This window comes from Saccopteryx bilineata, chromosome 4 (assembly GCF_036850765.1).
Source record: "Saccopteryx bilineata isolate mSacBil1 chromosome 4, mSacBil1_pri_phased_curated, whole genome shotgun sequence".
Lineage (NCBI taxonomy): Eukaryota > Metazoa > Chordata > Mammalia > Chiroptera > Emballonuridae > Saccopteryx > Saccopteryx bilineata.
This window is the reverse complement of record NC_089493.1, coordinates 285,441,324-285,467,072: the sequence shown is the minus strand read 5'-3', so window position 1 is coordinate 285,467,072 and position 25,749 is coordinate 285,441,324. Positions and strand designations below refer to the sequence as shown.

Below are 25,749 nucleotides of genomic sequence, written 5' to 3'. Positions count from 1 at the left end.
CCTAATGGCTCAATTATTTAGAGCATTGCCCCGATACACAAAGGTTGGCAGTTTGATCCCTGGTCAGAGCACCTACAGAAACAGAGTTTCTGTCTGTCTCCCTCCCTTCCTCTCTCTAAAATCAATTAAAAAAATTTTTTTAAATACCTTTCAATATAAAAAAACACAAAAGCCTGACCAGGCAGTGGCGCAGTGGATAGAGTGTTGGACTGGGATGTGGAGGACCCGGGTTTGAGACCCCGAGGTCACCAACTTGAGGGAAGGATCATCTGGTTTGAGCAAAAGCTCACCAGCTTGGACCCAAGGTCGCTGGCTCGAGCAAGGGGTTACTCAGTCTGCTGAAGGCCCGCGGTCAAGGCACATATGAGAAAGCAACCAATGAACAACTCAAGTGTCACAATGCGCAACGAAAAACTAATGATTGATGCTTCACATCTCTCTGTTCCTGTCTGTCTGTCCCTGTCTATCCCTCTCTCTGACTCTCTGTCTCTGTAAAAAAAAACAAAAAACCTGGCCCTGGCCGGTTGGCTCAGCGGTAGAGTGTCGGCCTGGAGTGCGGGGGACCCGGGTTCGATTCCTGGCCAGGGCACATAGGAGAAGCCCATTTGCTTCTCCACCCCCCCCTCCTTCCTCTCTGTCTCTCTCTTCCCCTCCTGCAGCCAAGGCTCCATTGGAGCAAAGATGGCCCGGGTGCTGGGGATGGCTCCTTGGCCTCTGCCCCAGGCACTAGAGTGGCTCTGGTCTCAGCAGAGCGACGCCCCGGAGGGGCAGAGCATCGCCCCCTGGTGGGCAGAGCTTCGCCCCCAGTGGGCGTGCCGGGTGGATCCCGGTCGGGTGCATGCGGGAGTCTGTCTGACTGTCTCTCCCCGTTTCCAGCTTCAGAAAAAATAAATAAATAAATAAATAAATTAAAAAACCCAAAAAACTAAAAAAATAATACTAATAAAATAAATAAATAAACACAAAAAATAGATCTGGCTGAGCTGCAAAGTTGGAGGCCCTGGGTTAAAATTAACTATAGAAATAGCAAATTAGGCAACCTTTGAACTTATCTGCCTACAAGAAAACAACGTAGCCTGACCTGTGGTGGCGCAGTGGATAAAGCGTCAACCTGGAAATGCTGAGGTCGCCGGTTCGAAACCCTGGGCTTGCCTGGTCAAGGCACATATGGGAGTTGATGCTTCCAGCTCCTCCCCCTTCTCTCTCTCTCTATCTCTCTCCTCTCTCTCTCTCTCTCTCTCTCTCTCTCTGTCTCTCCCTCTCCTCTCTAAAATGAATTTTTAAAAAATTTTTTTTAAAAATAAAAATTAAAAAAAGAAAAGAAAAGAAAACAACGTAACACTATCCAGAAAGTTCCATTCCCACCTTGCCTCGGCCCCTTCGCCACAGAAAGTACTTTATCTGCATACAACAGACTGGCTGATAGGGCCAAATCTAACTTATTTTCTTCTTTATACCTTTCTGCATTTATCGAGGCTTTTCACAATCTGCACATTTATCATTCAAAAATATTTTTAAATTGTTGACAAACAATATATATACCTATAGAAAATTTAAATATCTCAAGTTGCAAGAAAAACCCCACAAACCTCTCCTGAAGGCCCACAATCAAGAGCCTCCTCCCACCTCTGTTCTGGTGAAGACCGGTTAGCCTTCTCTGTGGGGGCACAGAGAGAACTGTGTAGAAACGGGCTTCCTCATGGATTATTTTGGTAACTTGAAAGAATTCCATTATAAAAAAGGACTGGGGGGGGTGAGTGGCCTTCTGTGGTGGGGCTGCGCGGGAAGGCCCCGTGGACCCTGGCGCTGTGCCTCGCAGGGGGGTAAAGGGGGCTGAGACTAGGGGAAAAAAACCCGTGGTTTTTTTTGAGAGAGAGAGGGAGAAAAAGGGAGACAGGGAAAGAGGGGTGGGGGAGAGATATGAGAAGCATCAACTCATAGTTGCTTTCACTATAGTTGTTCATTGATTGCTTCTCATAGGGGGCTCAAGCCAAGCCAGTAACCCTCACTCAAGCCACCAACCTTGGGCTCAGGCCAGAGAATTTGGGATCTGGTTGATGATCCCGTGTTCAAGCTGGCGATCCCATGCTCAAGCCGGCAAACCCGCACTCAAGCCAATAAGCCCACGCCCAAGCCAGAGACCTTGGGGTTTCAAACTGAGGACCTCAACATTCCAGCATCCCAGGTCAACACTCTATCCACTCAGCCACCACAGGTCAGGTTTAAAAAGCATGCTGGGCCCTGACCAGCTGGCTCAGTGGTAGAGCGTCGGCCTGGCGTACAGAAGTCCCGGGTTTGATTCCCGGCCAGGGCACATAGGAGAAGCGCCCATCTGCTTCTCCACCCCTCCCCCTCTCCTTCCTCTCTGTCTCTCTCTTCCCCTCCCGCAGCGAGACTCCATTGGAGCAAAGATGGCCCGGGCGCTGGGGATGGCTCCTTGGCCTCTGCCCCAGGCGCTGGAGTGGCTCTGGTCGTGACAGAGCGTCGCCCCAGAGGGGCAGAGCATCGCCCCCTGGTGGGCAGAGTGTTGTACCCTGGTGGGTGTGCTGGGTGGATCCCAGTCGGGCGCATGCGGGAGTCTGTCTGACTGTCTCTTCCCATTTCCAGCTTCAGAAAAATACAAAGAAAGAAAAAAATAAAAAAATAAAAAAAATAAAAAAATAAAAAGCATGCTGGATGGCTGCCAGGTTAATTACACCCCATTTCCAGGGGAAGACATCCTTCCTATGCCCCTAGCACATTTCAGAGTGGGTCAGGGAGCAGGGACTCAACAGGAAGACTCTGCCACTCAAAACTAAAACAACTTGGCCAAATGTCCTAGAGCCATAAGCTTTTAATAAGCACACCAGACAAGACACGAGCTGTGCCCACCTGCAGCAGGAGCTTGCCAGCGGCTGAGGGCAGGCCTTTCCCAGAGGCCCCGTCAGCCCACCCCTCAAGGACAACAGGACACGGTGGGCCTCGAGTTCCCACCCAGGGAACTCCACTCAAGGGTCTAAAAAGGAAATAAGTTACTTGCATACTCTTAACTGAAATTAGGTCTCCTCTGACTGGGAAAGTTGGTTGCTTCAGAGAGGTGTTTTTTTTTGTTTGTTTTTTCTTTTTTGAGAGAGAGAGGAGAGAGACAGAGAGAGAGAGAAGGGGGAGGAGCAGGAAGCTTCGACTCCCATATGTGCCTTGACCGGGCAAGCCCAAGGTTTCGAACCGGCGACCTCAGTGTTCCAGGTCAACGCTTTATCCCACTGCGCCACCACAGGTCCAGAGAGGTGTTTATTCATGAGAGGAGCCCACCTACCCAGCCCGATAGACCCTTGGCCTGGTCACTGATGGGTGACAGACATCAAAGAAAGATGTAACTTGTACATAAGCCTGATCACTTGGTCAGGCCAAAGCAAGAGAATGAGCATAAAACCCAACTTGCCCCAAGAACTGTTGGTGCCTCTTGCACTCCCCAAGAGGACGGCACTCAACATTCAGGAGCTGAGAATTTGAGAATGAACTCGGGATATCTGGGAACGGGGTCTGGGATTTTAGCCCACCAAGTGTACCATGCAACAACTCTCAGAAGGCTTTGAGCATCAAATCCATCACCTGGAGAAAAGAGCAAGAGCAGAGTCATTCCTTGGCCTGGCCCAGAGGCACATCCACTTCAAGCAGGCAAATGTGTTAAGTAGCATGCCCAGGTGATGTGGCCAGAGACAGGGTGGGCTCAAACGTCACACAGTGCCTGCACTAGCTGACCCATTATGTGATGAATGAAATCTGGAGCCTAGCTACATTCTCTGCAACTATTATTTGTAATTTTAACCAAATGAAAAGAAAAATCAGCCTGACCAGGCAGTGGTGCAGTAGATAGAACATCGGTCTGGGATACTGAGGACCCAGGTTTGAAACCTTGAGGTCATCAGCTTGAGAATGGGCTCACCAACTTGAGCACTGGGTCCCTGGCTTGAGCATGGGATCATAGTCATGACACCATGGTTGCTGGCCTGAGCCCAAGGTCACTGGCTCAGCTGGAGCCCCTTGGTCAAGGAACATATGAGAAAACAATCAATGAACAACTAACATGCTGCAACTATGAGTTAATGCTTCTCATTTCTATCCCTTCCTGTCTGTCACTCTCTCTCTCACTAAAAAAAAGTAAAAAAGTTAAAGGATAAACAGAAACCCAAGAGCTAGCCACTGACTAATCTATTCCCATTACTGTCATTAATTTTGAGTCTTTGAGCTGCTGCTTCCACCCAGTGGCCCATATTTCAGCAGCCTGAAAGTTGTATCTGCTCATCAAGATGAAAACACTGTCAAGAAGCCATCAGGAGCCTGATCTGTGATGGTGCAACACACAAAGTGTTGACCTGGCCTGACCAGGTGGTGGCACAGTGAATAGAGCGTCGGACTGGGATGCAGAATGACCCAGGTTCGAGACCCCGAGGTTGCCAGCTTGAGCGCGGGCTCATCTGGTTTGAGCAAAAGCCCACCAGCTTGGACTCAAGGTCACTGGCTCGAGCAAGGGGTTACTTGGTCTGTTGAAGGCCCACAGTCAAGGCACATATGAGAAAGCAACCAGTGAACAACTAAAGTGTCACAACGAAAAACTGATGATTGATGCTTCTCATCTCTCTCTGTTCCTGTCTGTCTGTCCCTATCTATCCTTCTCTCTGACTCTCTGTAAAAAAAAAAAAAAATTAAACAAAAATAAAAATAGAAAGTGTTGACCAGGAATGCTGAGGTTGCTAGTTCAAAACCCTGGGCTTCCCAGGTCAAGGCACATATGGGAAGCAACTACTACGAGTTGATGCTCCCTGCTCCTACCCCCTTCTCTCTCTCTCTTTCTCTCTCTCTCTCTCTCTCTCTCTCTCTCTCTCCCCTCTTTCTTAAAAAAAAAAGCCATCAGGAAGTGTGGAATGCTCACCATAGCAAGATGGCTGGGTCCTGCTTCCAAGTCCAATCGCCGTGATCCTGGCCAAGGCCCGAGGCCCCTCGTGGATGCTCAGGCCTTTCTTCCGGCAGGGCCTCTGTCTCTGAGGCACAGGGCAGGATTCATCTGAAGAGCTCAGATCTTCATATTTTTCTGTGGGTCAAACATGAAAATTAAGATAATTTGCCCAGTGATGGACTAATTAACTAATACTCAGAGTAAACTGGAAGAAAATCATCATAATTGGTTTTCTTAATTTAAGAAGAAAAGTCTGGCCTATCCTGTGACGGCACAGTGGATAAAGCGCCGACCTGGAATGCTGCAGTCACTGGTTTGAAATCCTGGGCCTGCCAGGTCAGGGCACATATGAGAGGCAACTAATGCAAGTTGATGCTTCCCCTCCTCCCACCTTTCTCTCTCTTTCGCCTCTTTCTAAAATCAATAAATAATTTTTTTTTTTTTTTACAGAGACAGAGAGTCAGAGAGGGATAGACAGGGACAGACAGACAGGAACGGAGAGATGGGAAGCATCAATCATTAGTTTTTCGTTGTGCGTTGCAACAACTTAGTTGTTCATCGATTGCTTTCTCATATGTGCCTTGACCACAGGCCTTCAGCAGACCGAGTAACGCCTTGGTCAAGCCAGCGACCTTGGGTCCAAGCTGATGAGTTTTTTTGCTCAAACCAGATGAGCCCACGCTCAAGCTGGTGACCTCGGGGTCTCGAACCTGGGTCCTTCCGCATCCCAGTCTGACGCTCTATCCACTGCGCTACCACCTGGTCAGGCAATAAATAAAATCTTTTTTAAAAAAGAAGAAAAGTATGTTTCCCAGGACTTCACTTGTAAGAAATGCCATAATGGGATTTCTGGCCAAGATGGTGGAGTAGAATACTGAATGTCAACTATAATGGACAACTATATAAAAACTGACAAGGTAAATAGTATGCCCTTAAACTATAAATAAATGTTACACTAAATGCAAAATACGTCTGACCTGTGGTGGCACAGTGGATAAAGCATCAACCTGGAACACTGAGATTGCTGGTTCAAAACTCTAGGCTTGCCTGATAGTCAAGGCATATATGGGAGTTGATGCTTCCTGCTCCTCCCCCTTCTCTCTCTCTGTCTCTCTCTCTGCCTCTATCTAAAAATCAATAAATAAAATTTAGCTTGACCAGGCGGTGGCGCAGTGGATAGAGCATCGGACTGGGATGCTGAGGACCCAGGTTCAAGACCCCGAGGTCGCCAGCTTGAGCGCAGGCTCATCTGGTTTGAGCAAAAGCTCACCAGCCTGGACCCAAGGTCACTGGCTCAAGCGAGGGGTTACTTGGTCTGCTGTAGCCCCATGGTCAAGGCACATATGAGAAAGCAATCAATGAACAACTAAGGTGTCGCAGTGCACAACGAAAAACTAATGATTGATGCTTCTCATCTCTCCGTTTCTGTCTGTCCCTGTCTATCCCTCTCTCTGACTCTCCCTCTATCTCTGTAAAATAAATAAATAAATAAATAAAATTTAAAACATAATAATTATAAATAAATGCAAAATACAAAAAAGTGAGGCAGACAGAAAAACTTGGATCATAATAGCTTATAGGTTAAATGATCCAGAATGTTTTTCTTAATGAAGGCCCATGGGACCTGTCTCCCATTTACCTGCCTTTCACTTCTGAGAAAAATGTGGCCTTGACTTCCATGCAAGGTTATGGTCTTGCCCCATCCCCAATGGTCCATCATTCAACAAGAAAAATGCTGACACTAAGACTCCCTAGAAATGAGCCTTCCTAGCACCATGGAACATTATCCAACCAAAAGGTTGGTCATCAATGCATCCTTTGATCTATGACCAAAAGTGGGAAGTATGAACAAAAAGGGGCCACATACTAAACCTGAAAGCTCCAGGGAGGCCTACGTGGCTGTCCTACAAACTCAGAGACCTAAAGGAATCACACAGAACGTCTGAAATGAACTTTCTAACTAGCCCTGGCTGGGCAGATCAGTGGATAGAGCATTGTACGGGCACATTGAGGTTGCAGGTTCAATCCCTGGTCGGGGCACATATGAGAAGCAATCAATGAGTGCACAACTAAGTGGAACAAAGAGTTGATGCTTCTCTCTCTCCCTTCCTCTGTCTCTCAAATCAATGAAATAAAAGCTTTTTAACTAAAGGCAAGTCATGGTAGGTAGAATCTTCCCTGACAAAGGTCAATTTTTACTATAACTGAGCCTATCTATTACCTTTATATCTAGAATAGCACACCTTTGGAATGTCAGGGTAATTCCTCTTTCCAGACCCTTCAAGGCACCATGGCACCAGAGACCACAACTTCCTTCATTGTTATTACCATGATAATGATTAACTCTTAAACTATCCTACACCTGCCTAGGTAAAAAAAAAAAAAAAAAAGTATATGCCTATATGTTTAACTTTTTTAAAAGATTTTATTTATTTTTAGAGAGGAGAAAGAGAGAGAGAGAGAGAGAAAGGGGCAGAGGAGCAGGTGGGGCTTCAAACAGGTGACCTCTTTAAAAAAAAACACACAAAAAAACAGGTGACCTCGGCATTCCAGGTCAACACTCCATCCACTGCACTACCACAGGTCAGGGACACTTTACTTTTTATCCAATCCCAAAGACTCCCTGCTCTGCCTTCTCCCGCCTCCACCAATCAATTTCACGTAAACCCCTTACGTCTTCCCCTTTGATTCTGAAGTATAAAACCAGTGGTGAAACTGCCATTTTCTGGAGCATTTTCTCAATCCACTGAGATCTTGCTTCCCGGAAACTGTCATCAAATAAAATCGTAAAAATTCTTTAAAAAAAAAAGCCATAATGGGCCAGTCCACTGACCAGATGGGTTATGGGGACATCTGGGGGAGCATCAAGCTTGCTGAGTATGGGTTGAGCTGAAAATGTCTGTCACAACGGGGGAATCTAATTCTTATTTTTCTCATTGTCTGGGTTTGAAGGATTTTTTATTTTTTTACTAACAAGCATGTATTATATTTACAATCAGAAATAAATTTTGTTCTAAGTGGAAGATATAAATAAATAACATCCATTCATAAACATACAGCAAACATCACACACAACTTCTTAGAATTTTATATTCTCCATCTGAACAACGGCTCAGGAAACAAGTGTCACAGGGGCTCTGTGTGCTGTGATTTGGGAACTATTTCAAATCACTGCCCATCTGAGTTTAAATGCTCGAATGCCCCACAGCCATTACTGTTTTTTCATAACTTTCTAAATTTTGTCCTACTTAGAAGGCAAAATTCATGGATATACTTATATCAGGCTCCTATCTGATATGATCTTGTTTTGGAGTTGGTAAATTGGAGAGGAGACAGGGAGAAGTCCTTAAGTCCTTCATTACCACCAAGGCTAGGAAGGGGGCTGGGCAGAGCCAGACCCTGGGAAAGTAACAGGCTCACTCAGGTGTGAATTAAGAGCTCTCAACTCTTAGCACTCTCCCTGCCTGGCATGTCAGGGAGTGACTGACCCAGGTTCCAACACAAGCCAGTGACTCAAGTGAGCCACTCCCTCCTTTCTCTATCCAACTCCCTCCCGTTCACTCCGGGACCTACATCATCAGGAGGAGACTGCGGTCCTGGCAAGCAGAAGATGGAGTCATGAGAAATAAATGTACAAGGGAGGGGGAACCAAGAAAAAAGCAGCCTCATGAATCTGAACCTCCCAACATGTCCTCTCAAAGCTGAACAAGTCAGCAGGAACCAGAGAGAATCTCACAAATCCCACACTTTCAACGTGACCAAAACTGCAGAGAGCACCACCAACTTCAAGGTTCCTGCTCCTGTGAGGAGCAAACGCCCCTCTCCAGCAAAGAAATATCAGACTTGCTCACCTCTGTTCTCTGTAGGCAATGAAGCAGGTCTAGGAAAAGCCACACAGAGGAGAGACGGGGGGAAAGAAGGGCCAGTGACACTCCCAGAAAGACAGAGTCCATTCTGTGGGAAAAAATACTGAAAAAGAATCCTGGTTGAGTGAAGCATGAGCACAGGGGAGTGACTTAACACTCACAGACCCAAGGGAACAGTGAGAGGAGCAGCAGGCCCTCTGGGGAGGACACCTTCGGGAAACGGGGCAGGGAAGGGACACATAATGCTTGGCCTAAATACATCCCACTCCAGAAAAAAGGCCACCCTCTAAGGAGACTGTCCTTGGACACTGCGGAGAAGAGAGCTCCTGGACCGGACTCACACACATAGCCAGGCCACCAAGCCCCATCCGTGAAACGCAGAAGCACCAGAGATCTTCACCAACACACAAGCGCTAGAGAGCACACAAAACAGTAACAAAACACACGGCAAGTGAAAACATCCCCTCCCTCTCTCCAAAAGGAAGCCAACGAGGACTAAGCAGGAAAAACTGTGGCATACTCTGCTCAATAGCATCTGAGGACAGGAAAACGCACCCCGAATCAGAAACTCAAAACTGAGAACAAAAAGACACACACACACACATTCGCACACACACATAGGAATGATGAGAAAATTGACTGAACTTAGGGAAAGAAAATTTTAAGTCAAAATTAAAAATTAAAGATTGTCGTACCAGGTGCCCAAGGAAGAACAGATCTGATATGGAAAATGAACCAGAAGTGCTGAAGAAAAGTATGAAACCCACCAAAGAATAAATGATAGAAAGCAGTAAAAAGCATCTGAGAGACAGGATGGAGAAGAAAGATGGCAAAATAAAAGATGAGGGAAAATAACCACTGAAACAGAAGAAACTTTTTAAGAGAAAGAGAAAAAAACTGTTTTCAGACGTCTGTGTAAAGAAGCTTGAAATCCTGGATGAAATGATTTCAAAACAGAGTTTATCAAAGCTGACCCCAGTTAAATGAGAAAACTTACGCAAACCAATCTCTATAGAGAAACAGAACTTATCAAGGAATCCCCCCACAAAGAAAGACCAGGCCCAGATGGTTTCACAGGAGAATCCTGCCAAACCATCAAAGGCCATGGGGCACCAATGCTGCAAAAATTGTTCTAGAGCACAATAAAGGAAGGAAAACTTCCATATTCTTTTAATGAAGCAAGTATAATATTGATATTTATACCTGATGAAGATAGAACAAAAGAGGAAAATTACAGACCAATATTCTTTATGAATGAATAACCATATAAAACATTAAAAACATCAGCAAACAATCCAACATCGTATTAGGGAAATAATACACCAAGTAAGATTTATGCCAAGAATGTCAAGTTGGTTCATTGTTATGAAATTCATTAATATATCATGTTAACAGATTCAAGGAGAAAATTCATAAACATCTCAGGAGATGCTGAAAAGCCTTTCATGTCTTGCCCAGTGGTGCAGTCGCTAGAGTATCGTCTCAAAGTGCCTAAGACGATGATCCTGGAGTTGCTGGCTCGACCCTGAGGTCGCCAGTGTGAGCCCCGGTCAGGAAACAGATGAGAAGCAATCAATGGGTGCACAACTAAGTGGAAAGCGTTGATGCCTCTCTCTCTCTCTCTTCCTCTCTCAAAATCAATGAAAAAGAAAAAGCCTTTGACAAAATTTAACACTTATTCCTATAGAAAACATTCATGAATATAGGAAATGACAGATATCTTTTTTAAAATGTTCCTTATTGATTGATTGAATTTAGAGAAAAAAGGGAGAGAGAGAGAGAGACATTGTTGTTCCACTTATTTATGCATTCATTGGTGATTCTTATATGTGCCCTGACCAGAGATGGAAAATGCACCTTGGTGTATCCGAATGCTGCTCAACTGAGTGACCCAGCCAGGACTGCACACCTTCCTCTTTTATTTAAAAAAAAAAAAAAAAAAAAAAAAAAAAAAAATATATATATATATATATATATATATATATATTTGTATTTTTCTGAAGTTGGAAACGAGGAGGCAGTCAGACAGATTCCCGCATGCACCCGACCGGGATCCACCTGGCACGCCCACCAGGGGGTAATGCTCTGCCCATCTGGGGCGTTGTTCTGTTACAACCAGAGCCATTCTAGCGCCTGAGGCAGAGGCCATGGAGCCATCCTCAGCGCCGGGTCAACTTTGCTCCAATGGAGCCTTGGCTGCGGGAGAGGAAGAGAGATGGAGAGGAAGGAGAGGGGGAGGGGTGGAGAAGCAGATGGGTGCTTCTCCTGTGTGCCCTGGCCGGGAATCGAACCCAGGACTCCTGCACGCCAGGCCGACACACCTTCCTCTTAACTCAGCATCTTACTTAATGTGGTATTTCTGCTAAGGTAAGGACCCAGTGAATGTCCACTGTCTCCACTATATTCAACATTGTATTACAAGTATTAGCCAATGAAACTAAATAAAAGTAATCAGAACTATAAAAAATCAGCCATGGGCCCTGGCTCTTTGGCTCAATGGTAGTGTCAGCCCGGTGTGCAGAAGTCCTAGGTTTAATTACTGGTCAGGGCACACAGGAGAAGCAATGACCTGCTTCTCCACTCCTTCGCCTTCTCTCTCTCTCTCTTCGTCTCCCGCAGCCATAGCTCAATTGGTTTGAGCACATCGGCCACGGGCACTAAGAATGGCTATGTGGAGCCTCCGCCTCAGGTACTAAAAATAGCTCACTTGCGAGCATGGCCCCAGATGGGGCTTGCCGGATGGATCCTGGTCAGGGTGCATGCAGGAGTCTCTTTCTCCTCCTCTCGCTTGGAAAAAACAAAGAAGTATAAAAAATGAGAAAGCAGTACTAAATCTATCCCTATCTGCAGATTATATGAAGGTTAAACTGAAAAACCTCAGAAATTATTAAACAATACTAACTCAAACAATGAAAAAACTGAGTAAGGCAGAATATAAAATTGGTATACAGACATCAGTAGCCTTCATATTCACAGACAATAAGCAGTTACAGGATATGACAGCAGTGAAACCCCATTTACAATAGCAAAAAAGAAAAAAATTCAAATATGTAGGAATACACTTAAGTTATATATAAAATGTGTATGAGAAAAACTCTCAAACCCCAATACACAAAAGTATATTTGAACAAAAGCACACTCCTTTTGTTAGATGGGACAACTCAACAACGTCAAGGAGTAATCTGTTTTTTCAAAGACCTCTGAACTTTTTATTTTATTTTTTATTTTTTTATTTTTTATTCATTTTTAGAGAGGAGAGAGAGAGGTAGAGAGAAGGGGGGAGGAGCTGGAAGCATCAACTCCCATATGTGCCCTGACCAGGCAAGCCCAGGGTTTCAAACTGGCGACCTCAGCATTTCCAGGTCGATGCTTTATCCACTGCGCCACCACAGGTCAGGCGCCTCTGAACTTTTTATTGGCCTCATGGCCCCCAAGGGGCGCCCCACATCTGCTGCCTTTAATGCCTCAGCACTTTGGTGTCAATGACCTCAGACACCACTTTGCCATCCACAATCCTGAGGGAGGTGGCCTTTGGATGATTGAACAGAGTTAGTTGCCCAGTGCGTCACTAAGACTGAAGTCCTCCCTTTCTTCCAGCAGGCAGCAGTAGGTGGCGATCCCAGCCTCCAGCTTGACCCTGATGTTCAGCAGGGCCTCATATTCCTGGGCCTGGCCCTGCCCCTCTGCCCAGGTCTGGTCCAGCTCTAACTACAGGTGCAGGCTCCCACTGAGCCGTTCCGTCTGCATGGCATAGTGCATGCCCACCTCTCTCACGCTGTTCTGCAAGCTGGCCCGCATTTCCCGAGTCCAGGTCAATCTCCAAGGGCTGGACCACACATCTCAGCTCTGTGACTATTATCTCAGCAGGTCCTATCTCAGTGGTCTGCGAAGTTACCACTCTAGCACTCTCCTCAGTTTCCTGGGACCAGTACTTGTCTAGATCCTGTCAGTTCTTCCGAGCCAACTCATCATACTGGGCCCAGATGTCCTTCATGATCTTGGTGAGATCCTGAGATTTGGGGGCATCCAACTCCATGGTCAACCCAAAGCTGGCAATCTGGCTTTATAGACCGTTTACTTCTTCCTCGGGGTTCTTCTTCATGAAGAGCATCTCCTTGAGAGTCTCGCGCTGTCTCCAGCTGCAGCTGAGGGATACTGGGGTCATTACTGACCTTCTGGAGCCCACGGATGTCATTCTCTACAGACTGGTGCACAGTCCCCTCCACCTCATACTTGACTCTGAAGTCATCAGCAGCAAGATGGGCACTGTTGGCTCTGGCGGGTTTGCTCAGTGGTAGAGCGTCAGCCTGGCGTGCAGGAGTCCCGGGTTCGATTCCCGGCCAGGGCACACAGGAGAAGCGCCCATCTGCTTCTCCACCCCTCCCCCTCTCCTTCCTCTCTGTCTCTCTCTTACCCTCCCGCAGCCAAGGCTCCACTGGAGCAAAGTTGGCCTGGGCGCTGAGGATGGCTCTGTGGCCTCTGCCTCAGGCGCTAGAATGACTCTGGTTGAAACAGAGCAACGCCCCAGATGGACAAAGCATCGCCCCCTGGTGGGCATGCCGGGTGGATCTCGGTCGGGCGCATGTGGGAGTCTGACTGCCTCTCCATTTCCAACTTCAGAAAAAAAAAAAGGGCACTGTACACAGAACTTGCAAAGATCTGAGCCCTCAGATCCTCGGTGGTCTTGAAATGATGCCCCCATCTCTGACCTGGGGTCCCTCCTTCTCCAGGTATCCCCAGATTTTGCTCTCTAGTCTCCAATTATCAGCTTCCAGGCTTCTCACCCTCTCCAGGTAGCAGCCCAGGTGATCATTCAGGCACTGCATAGTCCTTCTCCCTCTAGATGACCCCTATGCCCTCCAGACCCCCGGCTGCCCCCACAGCCAGGACCCCGGGCCCCCAGCTGCCCCGAACGCTGGTGCAAGGGAACGCGAAGATCCAGGAGCCAGAGTCCCCAGTACCCCATGTACGCTGGCCACACTGCTGGCTGGCCAGGCCCAGTGGCTGGGTGACTGCATGGAGCCCAGGGACCGGTAGTTTGCGGAGAAACTGGAGCGGGTGCCGAAGCTCACGTTGCAAAGGGAGGAAGGCGAGAAGCCAAGAGTCAGGTTCAAGCAACAGTCAAGGGGGTCATTAATGTATCCATCTGCCACAATCTCAGTATCAACAGGCTGTTTTTAAAGAGCTAAACAAGCTGATGCTCAAGTTCACACAGGTACAAAAAAGTTATAGCTATGAAAACACTGGAAAAGGAAAGCTACAGGGAGACCAGCCCTACCAGATAGTAAACCGTATTACAAGAAGCCTCTAATGAAAGCAGCGTGGCTGTGGGTGTGAACAGATAGACCAGGAACAGAACAGGAAGTCCAAAGCACAAAAGGAAATTGTGTATGTGTGACAAAGACAGCCTCTCAGATCATTAGGTCAAGGTTAGACTTTTAAATAAGTGATGCTAGGACAACTGGCTAGCCATTTAAAAAACATGCCTCATATCAGACATAAAAATAATGTATAAATGGGTCAGAGATCTCAACATAAAAAATAAAACCATGTCAGTACTGGAAGAAAACATGGGTGAATTCTTGTACAACCAGGGCACAGGGAAAGATTTTTTTGTGACTCAAAATCCAGAGGAATATTTGCAATTTGTCATGAGTCTGTTGTTATTTTTAAGTAAAAAGTTTTTTAAAAAAAAACAACACTAAATTATAAGACTAGGAAGGCTTTGGTCATCTGATTGGATCATGATTGCTGAACAGCTATGGTTTTAAATTTGTTGGTAAAAAGATACTAAAATATTTGGAGTTTTATATCAAGAAAGATTAGTTTGATGTTTAAAATAAGTTTAATATTTTATGTTTGTATATGGTCTTAAAGTGTTTTATGTTAAAATATCTTAAGGAAATTTATTACCATAGTTAAATTATTAATTTTTAAGTTCAGATTTATATTTATTTGTAACTTATACTTTTTATTTTCGTTGCTTCTTCCTGTCTTTTATGTAAACTTTTCATAGCTGAATAAAAATGCAGGACTGATTAGGAAAAAAAAAAAAAATCCAGAGGAAATAAGGATTGGTGAATATGACTATATAAAATTAAAACATTTTGCATGGCAACAAACACAATAAGCAAGTCAAGAAACAAAACCCAGAAGCCAGCCCCTTTGTGAAGCTGCCCTCTTGCTGCTGCGTGGGTGACACATGCCTGCATCTTGTGTACCCAAATTCAGCCTGGCAGGTGCTACACCCTAACTGCCTTGTCCTCTCCTATTAGACAAGCAGGCCTCAACATTCACTGCACAGTGGAGTCACCAGGAGAGGCAGAGGTCTGGCAAGGCTGCAGAAGCCAAATCTCTTGAAGCGGGAGAGAGCAGGGGTGGGACTCCAGCAGAGGGTGAGGCTGCAGACACAAATACCTGGGCTTCGATAGAGGCTCTTAGGCAGAGAAAGCGAGTGAGCATCTATCAACTCCACTATCTTCATGTGTCCATACTGCTTGGCCAGCATTCGGGCTGTGGCACCACTGTGGTCTCTCATGTCCACTTTGACTCCCTATGGAAGTTGGTAAAAGAACAAGAGTTAGGAACCTCCCCTGCAAAGCACTCTCACTTCCAGGGCTGCGGACCCAGGACGAGAGGTACAATGGCTTCTTAGGGCTGCACCCAGGGTCCTCTAAAACAGTGTTTTCAATCACCAGTCCACGGATGGGTCCGCCAGAAATTTTGTGCTGGTCTGCAAAGAGTTAACCACCCCGATGTTGTATGAATATTATAGACCCAAAGATCTTAGTTGAATTCACTTATGCTCAGGGTGATTTCTGCTTTAGCGGTCCCTGAAATAATTCTATTTTCACTGGTCCTCAAGTATAAAAAGGTTGAAAACCACTGCTCTAAAATTTCACAGCTTTAGGAGAACAGGCAAAGGCCTGTGGTCTCTCACTCTCAGTGCTAAAACTGGGGGCGTGGGAAGGATCTTGCTGGGTCATCAAATAAGGCAGTAACCCAGCCATCTCACAGCGAAGGAAGTTCTCCAAGTTCACTGCCTTTTGGCATTCAGCCATTCTGGGGCTGGCAGACACTTAAAGGAGAGGCAGGCAGGTGCTCCTGGTGAGGAGGATAAACTCAGGCTGCTGTGCATGGGAGGCTCCCTTCACCGCTAGCACCCGGGCCGGCAGCCACCATGCTTCCCTCTCTTCACACAGACCACTGGAGACAACAGATTCACTACAGAGGCAGCCTTTAAAAATCGTATCAGAGCACCTGGCTGGTGGTGGTGCAGTGGACAGAGCATCAACCTTGGATGCTGAGGTCCCAGGTTCAAAACTCCAAGGTCGCTGGCTTGAGTGTAGGCTCACCAGCCTGAGTGTGGGATCATAGACATGACCTCATGGTCGCTGGCTTGAAACCCAGGGTGGTTGGTTTAAGCAAGGGGTCACTGACTTGGCTGGAGCCCCCGATCAAGGCACAAGTGAGAAAGCAATCAATTCAGGCCCTGGCCAGTTGGCTCAGTGGATAAGAGTATTGGCCCAGTGTGCAGAAGTCCTGGGTTCAAGCCCCAGTCAGGGTATACATGAGAAGTGACCATCTGCTTCTCTACTCTTCCCTCTCTCTTCTCCTCTTGCAGTCAGTGGTTCAATTGGTTCAAGTGTTGGCCCCGGGTGCTGAGGATAGCTCGGTTGATTTGAGCATTAGCCCCAGACAGGGGTTGCTGAGTAGATCCCAGTCAGGGCGCAGGCAGGAGTCTATCTCTCTATCTCCCCTCCTCTCACTTAAAATAATAAAAAATAAAAGAAAGCAAACAATGAACAACTACAGGGCTGCAACTATGAGTTAATGCTTCTCATCTTTCTCCCTTGTCTGTCCCTATCTCTCTCTAAAAAATAAATTAATTAAAAAATTAAAATATATCTTCCCTACTGTTGAGATAATAGTATTTTTTAAATTCTTACAGAATACTGTACTCACCTCTGTACCCCTAATGCCTGAGTGCCACTCAAAACTTGGCATCAACTGTACTCAAAATTAAAATGTGTTGCCTGGCCAGGCGGTGGCGCAGTGGATAGAGCATCAGACTGGGATGCGAAGGACCCAGGTTCAAGACTCCGAGGTCGCCAGCTTGAGCGCAGGCTCAACTGGTTTGAGCAAAGCTCACCAGCTTGGACCCAAGGTTGCTGGCTCAAACAAAGGGTTACTCAGTCTGCTGAAGGCCCACGGTCAAGGCACATATGAGAAAGCAATCAGTGAACAACTAAGGTGTTGCAACAAAAAACTAATGATTGATGCTTCTCATCTCTCTCTTTTCCTGTCTGACTGTCCCTATCTATCCCTTTCTCTGACTCTCTGTCTCTGTAAAAAATAATAATAATAAAATAAAAATGTGCCTGACCAGGCGGTGGCGCAGTGGATAGAGCGTTGGACTGGGATGCAGAGGACCCGGGTTCATGACCCCGAGGTCACCAGCTTGAGTGTGGGCTCATCTGGTTTGAGGAAAAGCCCACCAGTTTGAACCCAAGGTCGCTGGCTCCAGCAAGGGGTTACTCGGTCTGCTGAAGGCCCGCAGTCAAGGCACATATGAGAAAGCAATCAATGAACAACTAAGGTGTTGCAATGCGCAATGAAAAACTAATGATTGATGCTTCTCATCTCTCTCCGTTCCTGTCTGTCTGTCCCTGTCTATCCCTCTCTCTGACTCACTCTCTGTCTCTGTAAAAAATAAAAAATAAAAAAATAAATAAATAAAAAAATGTGTTGAATAACCAGATGAAGAGCAGCTATTTCTGTGAAGCAGGAAATTCTGTAATAGTTTATGCTTCAGTGATGTGATTCCTTACTTACTGTCACTAATTATAAGCTGATAAAGAGGGTCACTTACATGATTCAGAAAATACTGCACGATTATTTCGTGGCCAGCAGCAGCTGCTTCCATTAAAGGAGTAAATCCATATACCGGCTCCCTGCAAGACAGAGGCCACAGTCCAATGATTAGTGGAGGGACGTTCCGCCAGCGAGATGCTTCCCTGATGCAGACAAAACCAAGCTGATGTCACGTCTCCATCCCTAAGTGCAAGTCTCCCTCTCGCAAGAATTAATGGGAAGAGATGAGAAAATTCTTATCAACGCATCAGCCTCAGGAGCTCCTCTGGTTTCTACCCCAGCTCTATCTTTTGTCCTAAAGATAATGTCTCCCTATCTTCACTCTTTCTAAGCTGTCGGACCTGCTATCTCGTAAGTCTCCACTCGAATCACTCACGAAAGGCAGCTCCTGTCCTTCACTGCTCACAGAAAGCTAACGTCTCCCACCCACCTATCCAAACCCTATAGTCTTGGTTCAACGTCATCCAGGAACCCTCCCAAAAGCTCTGGGACTAACAATATACCTGCTCTGACTATGCCTGGTACCTGCTGCTTATATTTTGTGCTTGGTTATGGTTACCTAAACACTGTCTTCTGAGGGCCCCTTACCTCTCACTTCTTTCACGATGGTCTAGAAGACAGAAAACAAGCTAATACTGGGTTTCATCCATTCTAAAGCACTTTTTGCATTTTAACATCTCCACAGTCAGAATAGGTCTTAAAATCCACAGGTGAGTTCCAGTTTAATTAGTAGCTTTTTTTTTCTTTCTTGGTGGCATGGAAAGCTATGGTGTGTCTCATAATAGATGACATCAAGCAGGGACCGTGGACAGTGACAGCTGGATGCTGTGTTGAAAGGGGATTATCATCGTGACACTCTTTAGACAGTACCCCTTCCAACATATGAAACTCATGACTCTTTGCAGCATCACCTCACCGGATAAGGCCAGAAAAAGAAAGGAATGAGCACTTCAGACAGCCAGTTAAGTGCCATTCACCATGTTAGGTCCCTGGCATAAAAAAGAACATGTAATTCTTCTAACAACTCTATGACATGGGCATTGCTATCCTCAGTTTTCAGATAAAGAAAATGAGGCTTAGCCCTGGCTGGTTGGCTCAGTGGTAGAGCGTCGCCCTGGCGTGCGGAAGTCCCGGGTTTGATTCCCGGCCAGGGCACACAAGAGAGGCACCCATCTGCTTCTCTACCCCTCCCCCTCTCCTTCTTCTGTCTCTCTCTTCCCCTCCCGCAGCCGAGGCTCCATTGGAGCAAAAGATGGCCCAGGCGCTGAGGATGGCTCTGTGGCCTCTGCCCCAGGCGCTAGAGTGGCTCTGGTTGCGACAGAGCAACGCCCCGGATGGGCAGAGCATCGCCCCCTGGTGGGCGTGCCGGGTGGATCCCAGTCGGGCGCATGCGGGAGTCTGTCTGACTGCCTCCCCATTTCCAGCCTCAGAAAACTACAAAAAAAAAAAAAAAAAGAAAATGAGGCTTAGAGAGCTTGAAGTGCTGCACCCAATGTCATCTGACACGTGTCAAAAGGCCAGAATTATCCCTAGGCCTTCCGCACATGGGCGGAACTGTCACTTCTGTCCTTTTGAACTCCTCACATGGAAAAAGGGTTGCCCTGACTCCGGCCTGTAGGTGTCTCTACAATTGCCCTCCTTAGAGTTAGAGTTGGCCATGCCCACTCCTACGGCCACTTAAAACCTGGTAATCACCTCATGTTGGCATTGGCCCCACTGTCCAAAAGGAATTTGACCATCTGCTGATGCCCCGCGCTGGTGCAGTGGAAAAGCGCAGTCCAGCCTTGGATGTCCTTCATTTCTAGCTCGGCACCTTGCTTCAAGAGAACACAGAATACCCGTTACAGCCCTGTCTCCTCTGCGTGGGGCGGTCGCCTGCAGGCTGTCATGCTGAAAGAATCAAAAGTGATTACGCACGCACACACACCATGGCCTACAGCGGTTCACGTCTCTGCCAGAGCAGCCAGGGGCCCCTCAGGTTTCTGGGCCTGAGTCCCCTCGTAGCTCACCTGGAGAAGAAAGTAGGCGATGCTCTCGTTGCCACAGCTGGAAGCCAGCATCAGTGGAGTCTGCCCTTCTGGGGTCGGCACATTCACACTCACCCCCGCCTCGAGCAGCAGGTGCACGATGGTATCGTGTCCAATGTAGGAGGCATACATCAGCGGGGTCCAGCCACCACCATTCTTCTTATTCAAATCTAACTCTCTCCTAAACAAACGCAAGATATGCTAGATACACCCAGCCATCTCACATGTGGGGTTAACCAGAGCCAGAGTGGAGGCCAGGGAGCCTGCTAAACAGCCTACAGTGTACAGACAGCCCCACAGTAATAAAGAATAACCTGGCCCAGACTGGCAGTTGTGCTGAGGTCCAGAAATCCTGATCCGGAGCCTCGACTACCTTCCACCAATGGGCCACAGTCTGCTAGTCCAGTGGGGAGAGGGAGGGACTCAGACAACGGAGCCCCACTGCGACTCCTCTGTCACCTTACCCTACAGAAACAGTCTTAGAAAATCCATGATCTATCTTTCTCACTGATATCCATTAAAATCCTAGAAAAGCATTTCCCACATGAAAAAAAAGTGGGCTTTACAACCTAAAGTTTGGGGTTGGGTTATGGAGATAACACCCACTTCCAAGAACACCCTGTGGAGTTCATGCAATACAGCCTTTCCTCTTCCACAGTCCTCGCCTCCAAGGGGCAGGCAACTGCCACCCAGTCCACACAGTCTGTGCCTCTCACAGGTTTGTATGCAATGAGCCATGCCATTCACCAGCATCTTCTATTGACTCTGGGATGCCCACACAGCCCTTCTGAAAGGTCCTGATTTCAAGAATGCAGTAACAGCCACTGGCTGGGAGGGCCACAGGAAGATCAATTCATCCTCACCACATGACCTTCACTGACAGAGCAGTCAGTTCCCCACGGAGAGAGGGGCCTGACCCAGGGCAGAACCTGAAGCTCTCACACCTCCACCAGCCCAGTCCCCCATTCTTTTTTTTTTTTTTAATTTATTTTATTTTATTTATTCATTTTTAGAGAGGAGAGAGAGACAGAGAGGGAGAGAGAGGAGAAAGAAACAGAGAGAGAGAAGGGGGTAGGAGCTGGAAGCATCAACTCCCACATGTGCCTTGACCAGGCAAGCCCAGGGTTTCGAACCAGCGACCTCAGCACATCCAGGTCGACGCTTTATCCACTGCGCCACCACAGGTCAGGCCCAGTCCCCCATTCTGATGCCTCCAACTCCTCGGGTTCTCAGTCCAACTTACTGCAAGCAAGCCTTGGGCTCGACGAGCATTCCAGTCCCAATCAGAGCACACACTCCCCTCTTTTCCTCTGGGGAGCCAGTTCTGGATTGTATGTGTTACCAGCACACCCAAAGTCTTAAAAGCCCAAGACTGCCCAAGGAGCAGAGTGTGAACAGGGCTCTGTTGCCCCTGTGCAGATATGCTGCCAGCGTTCCCAGCTACACGCCCCCCGGGCCGCCCAGTGCAGCTGGATAACGGGCTATCCCTCACCACAGCGCACCTGCACTCGATGGCCAGCGTTTTATAAGCGATGGCTATGACTTGGGCACTGGAAATCTGGGGCTTCAACGAGGCTTGGTTTTGGCATCCCAGAAACTGAAAAAGGCACAGTAGGTATGGGCACAGAACTGCTTCTCTGAGTTATCGATAAGAAATGGAAACAGCACAAAGTGTGGCAATCATAAGGGAACGGCGGTGAGGAGACAGCTTCTTTTTCAAGAATTACAGTAGGTACACATGGCACTACAAACAAGACACAGCCAAGGGCTACTGCTGTTGCACTGGGACTTAATTACATGTGACATTGGTAAAAATGGTATGTGAGCAGTTAGTTCAGGTGGCAATCCTCCAGAGGGGCAGATAAACCTTCCTGCCTCCTCCTCCTCTATGGCAGAAGCTGGAGAGAGAGGGCACAAGGGATTAAAATGAACCCCTTGGGAAAAGGTCAGAGGGCATCACTTTCTATCTTTATTTTTGTTTGAACATTTCTGCAATTAGTGAAAACCGTAAAATTATTTTGGTTAAAGCAAGCAGAAATGTTTCTAACTAAGGCTATGAAAAAGTTTAAACTAGCTTTTTCCTCCTAGGAACAAACACTTAGTAGAGTCCAACATAAATCATTAGTGACAACTGCACTAGAGAGGCAGGGGTATCTCGGCCGCACGTGTTAGATGTCAACAAGGCCCGGCTAGCTCACTGGTATCTCTATGTGGGAGCTGAAGCCACTAAGAAGGTCCTCAAAATTTAAGGAGAAGGAACGTTTCCCAGACGTCTTACCGCTGCACACATTCCTTCACCACTTCATACTGGCCGATGGAAGCAGCCGTGTGGAGATCCAGGGGGACGGCCAGCTCCTCCCAGCTGACCTGGGAGCCCAGCCCGTGCCACATGGACAAGCTGCAGGTCAGGAGTTCGGGCTCACTGGCTTCATCGCTGAGCTCCGACATCACTGTGAAGGGAGGTCCGGGCGTTAGGTCTTTCTTTCCTGGTAGTTTCAGGGAATGAAACAGGATGGTCACACTCCTATCTTAGCAGACTGCTACCCAGTGCAGTCAACTCCTTTCTGGGATTCAATTAAACAACTTTCTTTCATTAAATAGTGTATGATTTTGCGAGCTTATCACCAGACAGAAGAAGAAGAGCATATATGGTGAATCATAAACTGCAGTGTATATTTCCCTTCACTATTCCTCAGGCCACACGTTCTAGGAAGAGTATTTTCCAGAAACTCAGGAACTCTGACAAGCTCTTGGATGATCATTACAGAAATGACGGCGGGGTCAGTGGACCAAATCAGCTCTTGGGTGTGGTGGGAAAGAACCCTGGACTTAGAGTCAGATGAAAATTTAGCTCTGCTATTTAGCATCTCCCATTCCCAGTTCCTCTCTGTCTAATGGATACATAATATCTCAAAGGGCTGCTGTTAAAGACACATGGAAGAATTTGTAAACAAACTATAGCACATTCATAGGATGGAATTTACTCAACAACTGGCAGAAAGAACAATATGTGATTCACAGAATATACTACACAGCACATGAACCAACCTCAAACACAATGGGCTTTTTTTTTTTTTTTTTTTTAATACAGGGACAGAGATAGAGTCAGCGAGAGGGATAGATAGGGACAGACAGACAGGAAAGAGAGATGAGAAACATCAGTTTTTCGTTTTGACATCTTAGTTGTTCACTGATTGCTTTCTCATATGTGCCTTGACTGTGGGGCTACAAGTAACCCCTTGCTCGAGCCAGTGACCTGGGGTCCAAGCTGGTGAGCTTTTGCTCAAACCAGATGAGCCTGCGCTCAAGCTGGCAACTTCGGGGTCTTGAACCTGGGTCCTCCACATCCCAGCCTGACGCTCTATCTACTGCACCACCACCTGGTCAGGCCACAATGAGCTTTTAAAAGCCAGACTCGGGCCCTGGCCGGTTGGCTCAGCGGTAGAGCGTCGGCCTAGCGTGCGGAGGACCCGGGTTCGATTCCCGGCCAGGGCACATAGGAGAAGCGCCCATTTGCTTCTCCACCCCTCCGCCGCGCTTTCCTCTCTGTCTCTCTCTTCCCCTCCCGCAGCCAAGGCTCCATTGGAGCCAAGATGGCCCGGGCGCTGGGCATGGCTCTGTGGCCTCTGCCTCAGGCGCTAGAGTGGCTCTGGTCGCAATATGGCGACGCCCAGGATGGGCAGAGCATCGCCCCCTGGGGGGCAGAGCACCGCCCCTGGTGGGCGTGCCGGGTGGATCCCGGTCGGGCGCATGCGGGAGTCTGTCTGACTGTCTCTCCCTGTTTCCAGCTTCAGAAAAATGAAAAAAATGAAAAAAAAAAAAAAAAAAAAAGGCCAGACTCGGAGGTTACTTACTGTATGATTCCATTTATTTGACTTTCTAGAAAACACAAAACCAAAGGGTTGGAGGAAAAGTTGGTAGTACTGGGGGGGGGGGGGGGGGGGGGCCGCACAGACAGCAAGAGGAAATTTGAGGGTGCCAGACCTGTTATGAATCTTTTTTTTCCCTGTTCTGAATCTTAATTGGCAGATATATGACTCTATGTAGTTATCAAAACTCACAGACCTGAACATCAAATGAGTGAATTTTACTGTATGTAAATTATTTTTAACAAATAAATTTTTAAAATTTATTCATTTGAGAGAGGCGGGAAGGAGTAGGGGGGAGAAGGAAAAGGGGGAGGGAGAGCGAGAGAGCAAGAGCAAGAGAGAGAAGGGCAGGGGGAGGAGTAGGAAGCATCAACTCCCTTATGTACCTTGACCAGACAAGCCCTGGGTTTCGAACTGGTGACCTCAATGTTCCAGGTCAATGCTTTATCCACTGCGCCACCACAGGTCAGGCCACAAATTAACTTTGAAAAAACTTGAGAGCCCCTACCACAGAAACTAGGATGTGCTTGGTGTGCAGCAAATGCTAAGTGACCAGGAATCCACCTATGCATCCCTTGAAGCTGGAGAGATGGGGAAACACCAGGAAGAAGAGTGTGATTATGAGAGTCCTTTCTTCTGGGAATCCTACCCAAATCAAGGTCAAGTCATTACCTTCCTAGCAGAACTGTCAGGTCCAGGAGTTACATTTGTCTCTTATTCTACTCTAGGTAGGAAAGAACAAGGAAGCAGGCATAGGAGAGGGATAGAGAAAACAAGGGCACATCCAGTTCAGATGGCCTAAAGGTACCACAGTGGTTCAGAGTCCACTAGGACCTCATCTCTACTAAAGAATGTTTCCAAGCCCCAGGTGACAGCCAAGATGGCCAAACAACAGACAAGCCACCGATTTGGAGGACAAAAAATTTGTAGGCCCTTTGCAAGAGTATATGTACATGTGATGGGGCCTACAGGCAACAAAACTCAGAGCAAAGCCCTGCCTCCTGGAACCACTACCTTTCACACTGGGAGGGCCTGGGTTCAAGTACCTCTCTCCACACTTGAGAACCCTCAACCAGAAAAGTCCTGACCCTGGCTTAGAAGCCAAACTCAGCTGAGTGTCAGTTCTGAGGTCCTTTCAATATCCACTCAAGTCTCCTGTGGGTGTGTCTCTTCTACCCCAAATGCCTCCTCTCAGGTGGGGCCAATGTTATCACTTCTACTGGATGCTCACAGGTCTGACACTTGGGAACAGTGTTGAGGGGTAATCAGAGCTAGACTCCTGCTCAAGGGGCTTACCAAGAGATAATCTAGATGCGAAGGGACCATAACGTTATTATTACTTCCTTTTCACCCTGCCACAAGCCAGACACTTCACAAGGGCGGGGTATTCGCTATGCATTACATGATTACACTTGAAAACTTGTAAAAAGTATCTTTCGCATGTCGCTTCCAGAACTTATCTCCAAGAAGCAGTACTAGGGACAGGACCTTTTTAGACGTTGCCTTCTGGGTCAGTCCATTTTGTAATTTACTAAGAATCCATTACTTAAAAATAAGCAAAATGCTAACTTAAGAAAAAGATGACGTTGGTGGTCGACTGTCACGCCCACAGGAAAGAGATTTGTAAAAGCCCGGAGGCACTCCCTCCTTCCCTGGCTCGTGGGCCTTCCGTGGCGCCGGGGTATTCCAACTTCTTTCTCAGGCCCTGGGTAGAGTCCCCAGGGAAGAGCCCAGCACCTACAGCTCTGACGTCCCTTGGCGCCTCCTCCCAATAACCCTACACAGAACGTGGCTTTATCGTCCCCACTCCACAGCTGCAGACGCAAAAGCTCCGAGTCATAAACTCACACTGCGAGCAAGCGACAGAGCTAGGGCTCCCCGCTTTGCGCTGCGCAGGTGGGAAGCAGGTGCCGGCACCAGGCGGGGCCGGGCCGCGGCGGACCCAACCTGCGCTGGGCTCCCGACCCCGGGCCGCCTTCGGACAGCTGCCGCAATCAACCCCACCTTCGTTCGCTGACGCGCTGTTTCGGAGGGACCCGCTCTCCGCCAAGGGCATCCGAAACACGTCCGCGCGGGCCGCCGAAGCGCCTGAACCTCACAGCCCTGCTCCCGCCCCGGAAGTGGTTGCGGAGGCGCGGAGCACGCCGGGATGCTCGGAATCCTGGGGACAGTTCCGG

The 25,749-nt window shown here is 47.6% G+C and overlaps 1 protein-coding gene and 1 pseudogene across 9 annotated transcripts in view; both read right to left on the bottom strand.

Annotated features, from left to right (window-relative positions):
- The window catches only part of ANKS3 (ankyrin repeat and sterile alpha motif domain containing 3), a 34,459-nt gene extending 8,773 nt beyond the window's left edge, over positions 1-25,686 (bottom strand). For 5 of the 9 annotated variants that reach the window (XR_010731193.1, XR_010731194.1, XM_066275031.1 and 2 more), the window contains exons 1-7: positions 25,577-25,685; positions 21,982-22,189; positions 19,686-19,884; positions 19,372-19,493; positions 17,675-17,756; positions 15,220-15,355; positions 4,913-5,071 (exon numbers count right to left, since the gene is read on the bottom strand). Coding sequence is in view for 7 of the 9 variants with exons in the window: in XM_066275031.1 (XP_066131128.1) it covers positions 4,913-5,071; positions 15,220-15,355; positions 17,675-17,756; positions 19,372-19,493; positions 19,686-19,884; positions 21,982-22,189; positions 25,577-25,628 (958 nt within the window). In the remaining 2 variants the exon portion in view is untranslated. Of the gene's footprint in view, positions 1-4,912; positions 5,072-8,787; positions 8,956-15,219; positions 15,356-17,674; positions 17,757-19,371; positions 19,494-19,685; positions 19,885-21,981; positions 22,190-25,576 lie in introns of those variants that run through there. The other 4 variants (XM_066275033.1, XM_066275036.1, XM_066275038.1 and 1 more) reach the window with 4 other exon arrangements.
- Positions 12,062-15,014, bottom strand: LOC136334073 (keratin, type I cytoskeletal 18 pseudogene; annotated as a pseudogene).
- Positions 25,687-25,749: the final 63 nt, after the last annotated feature.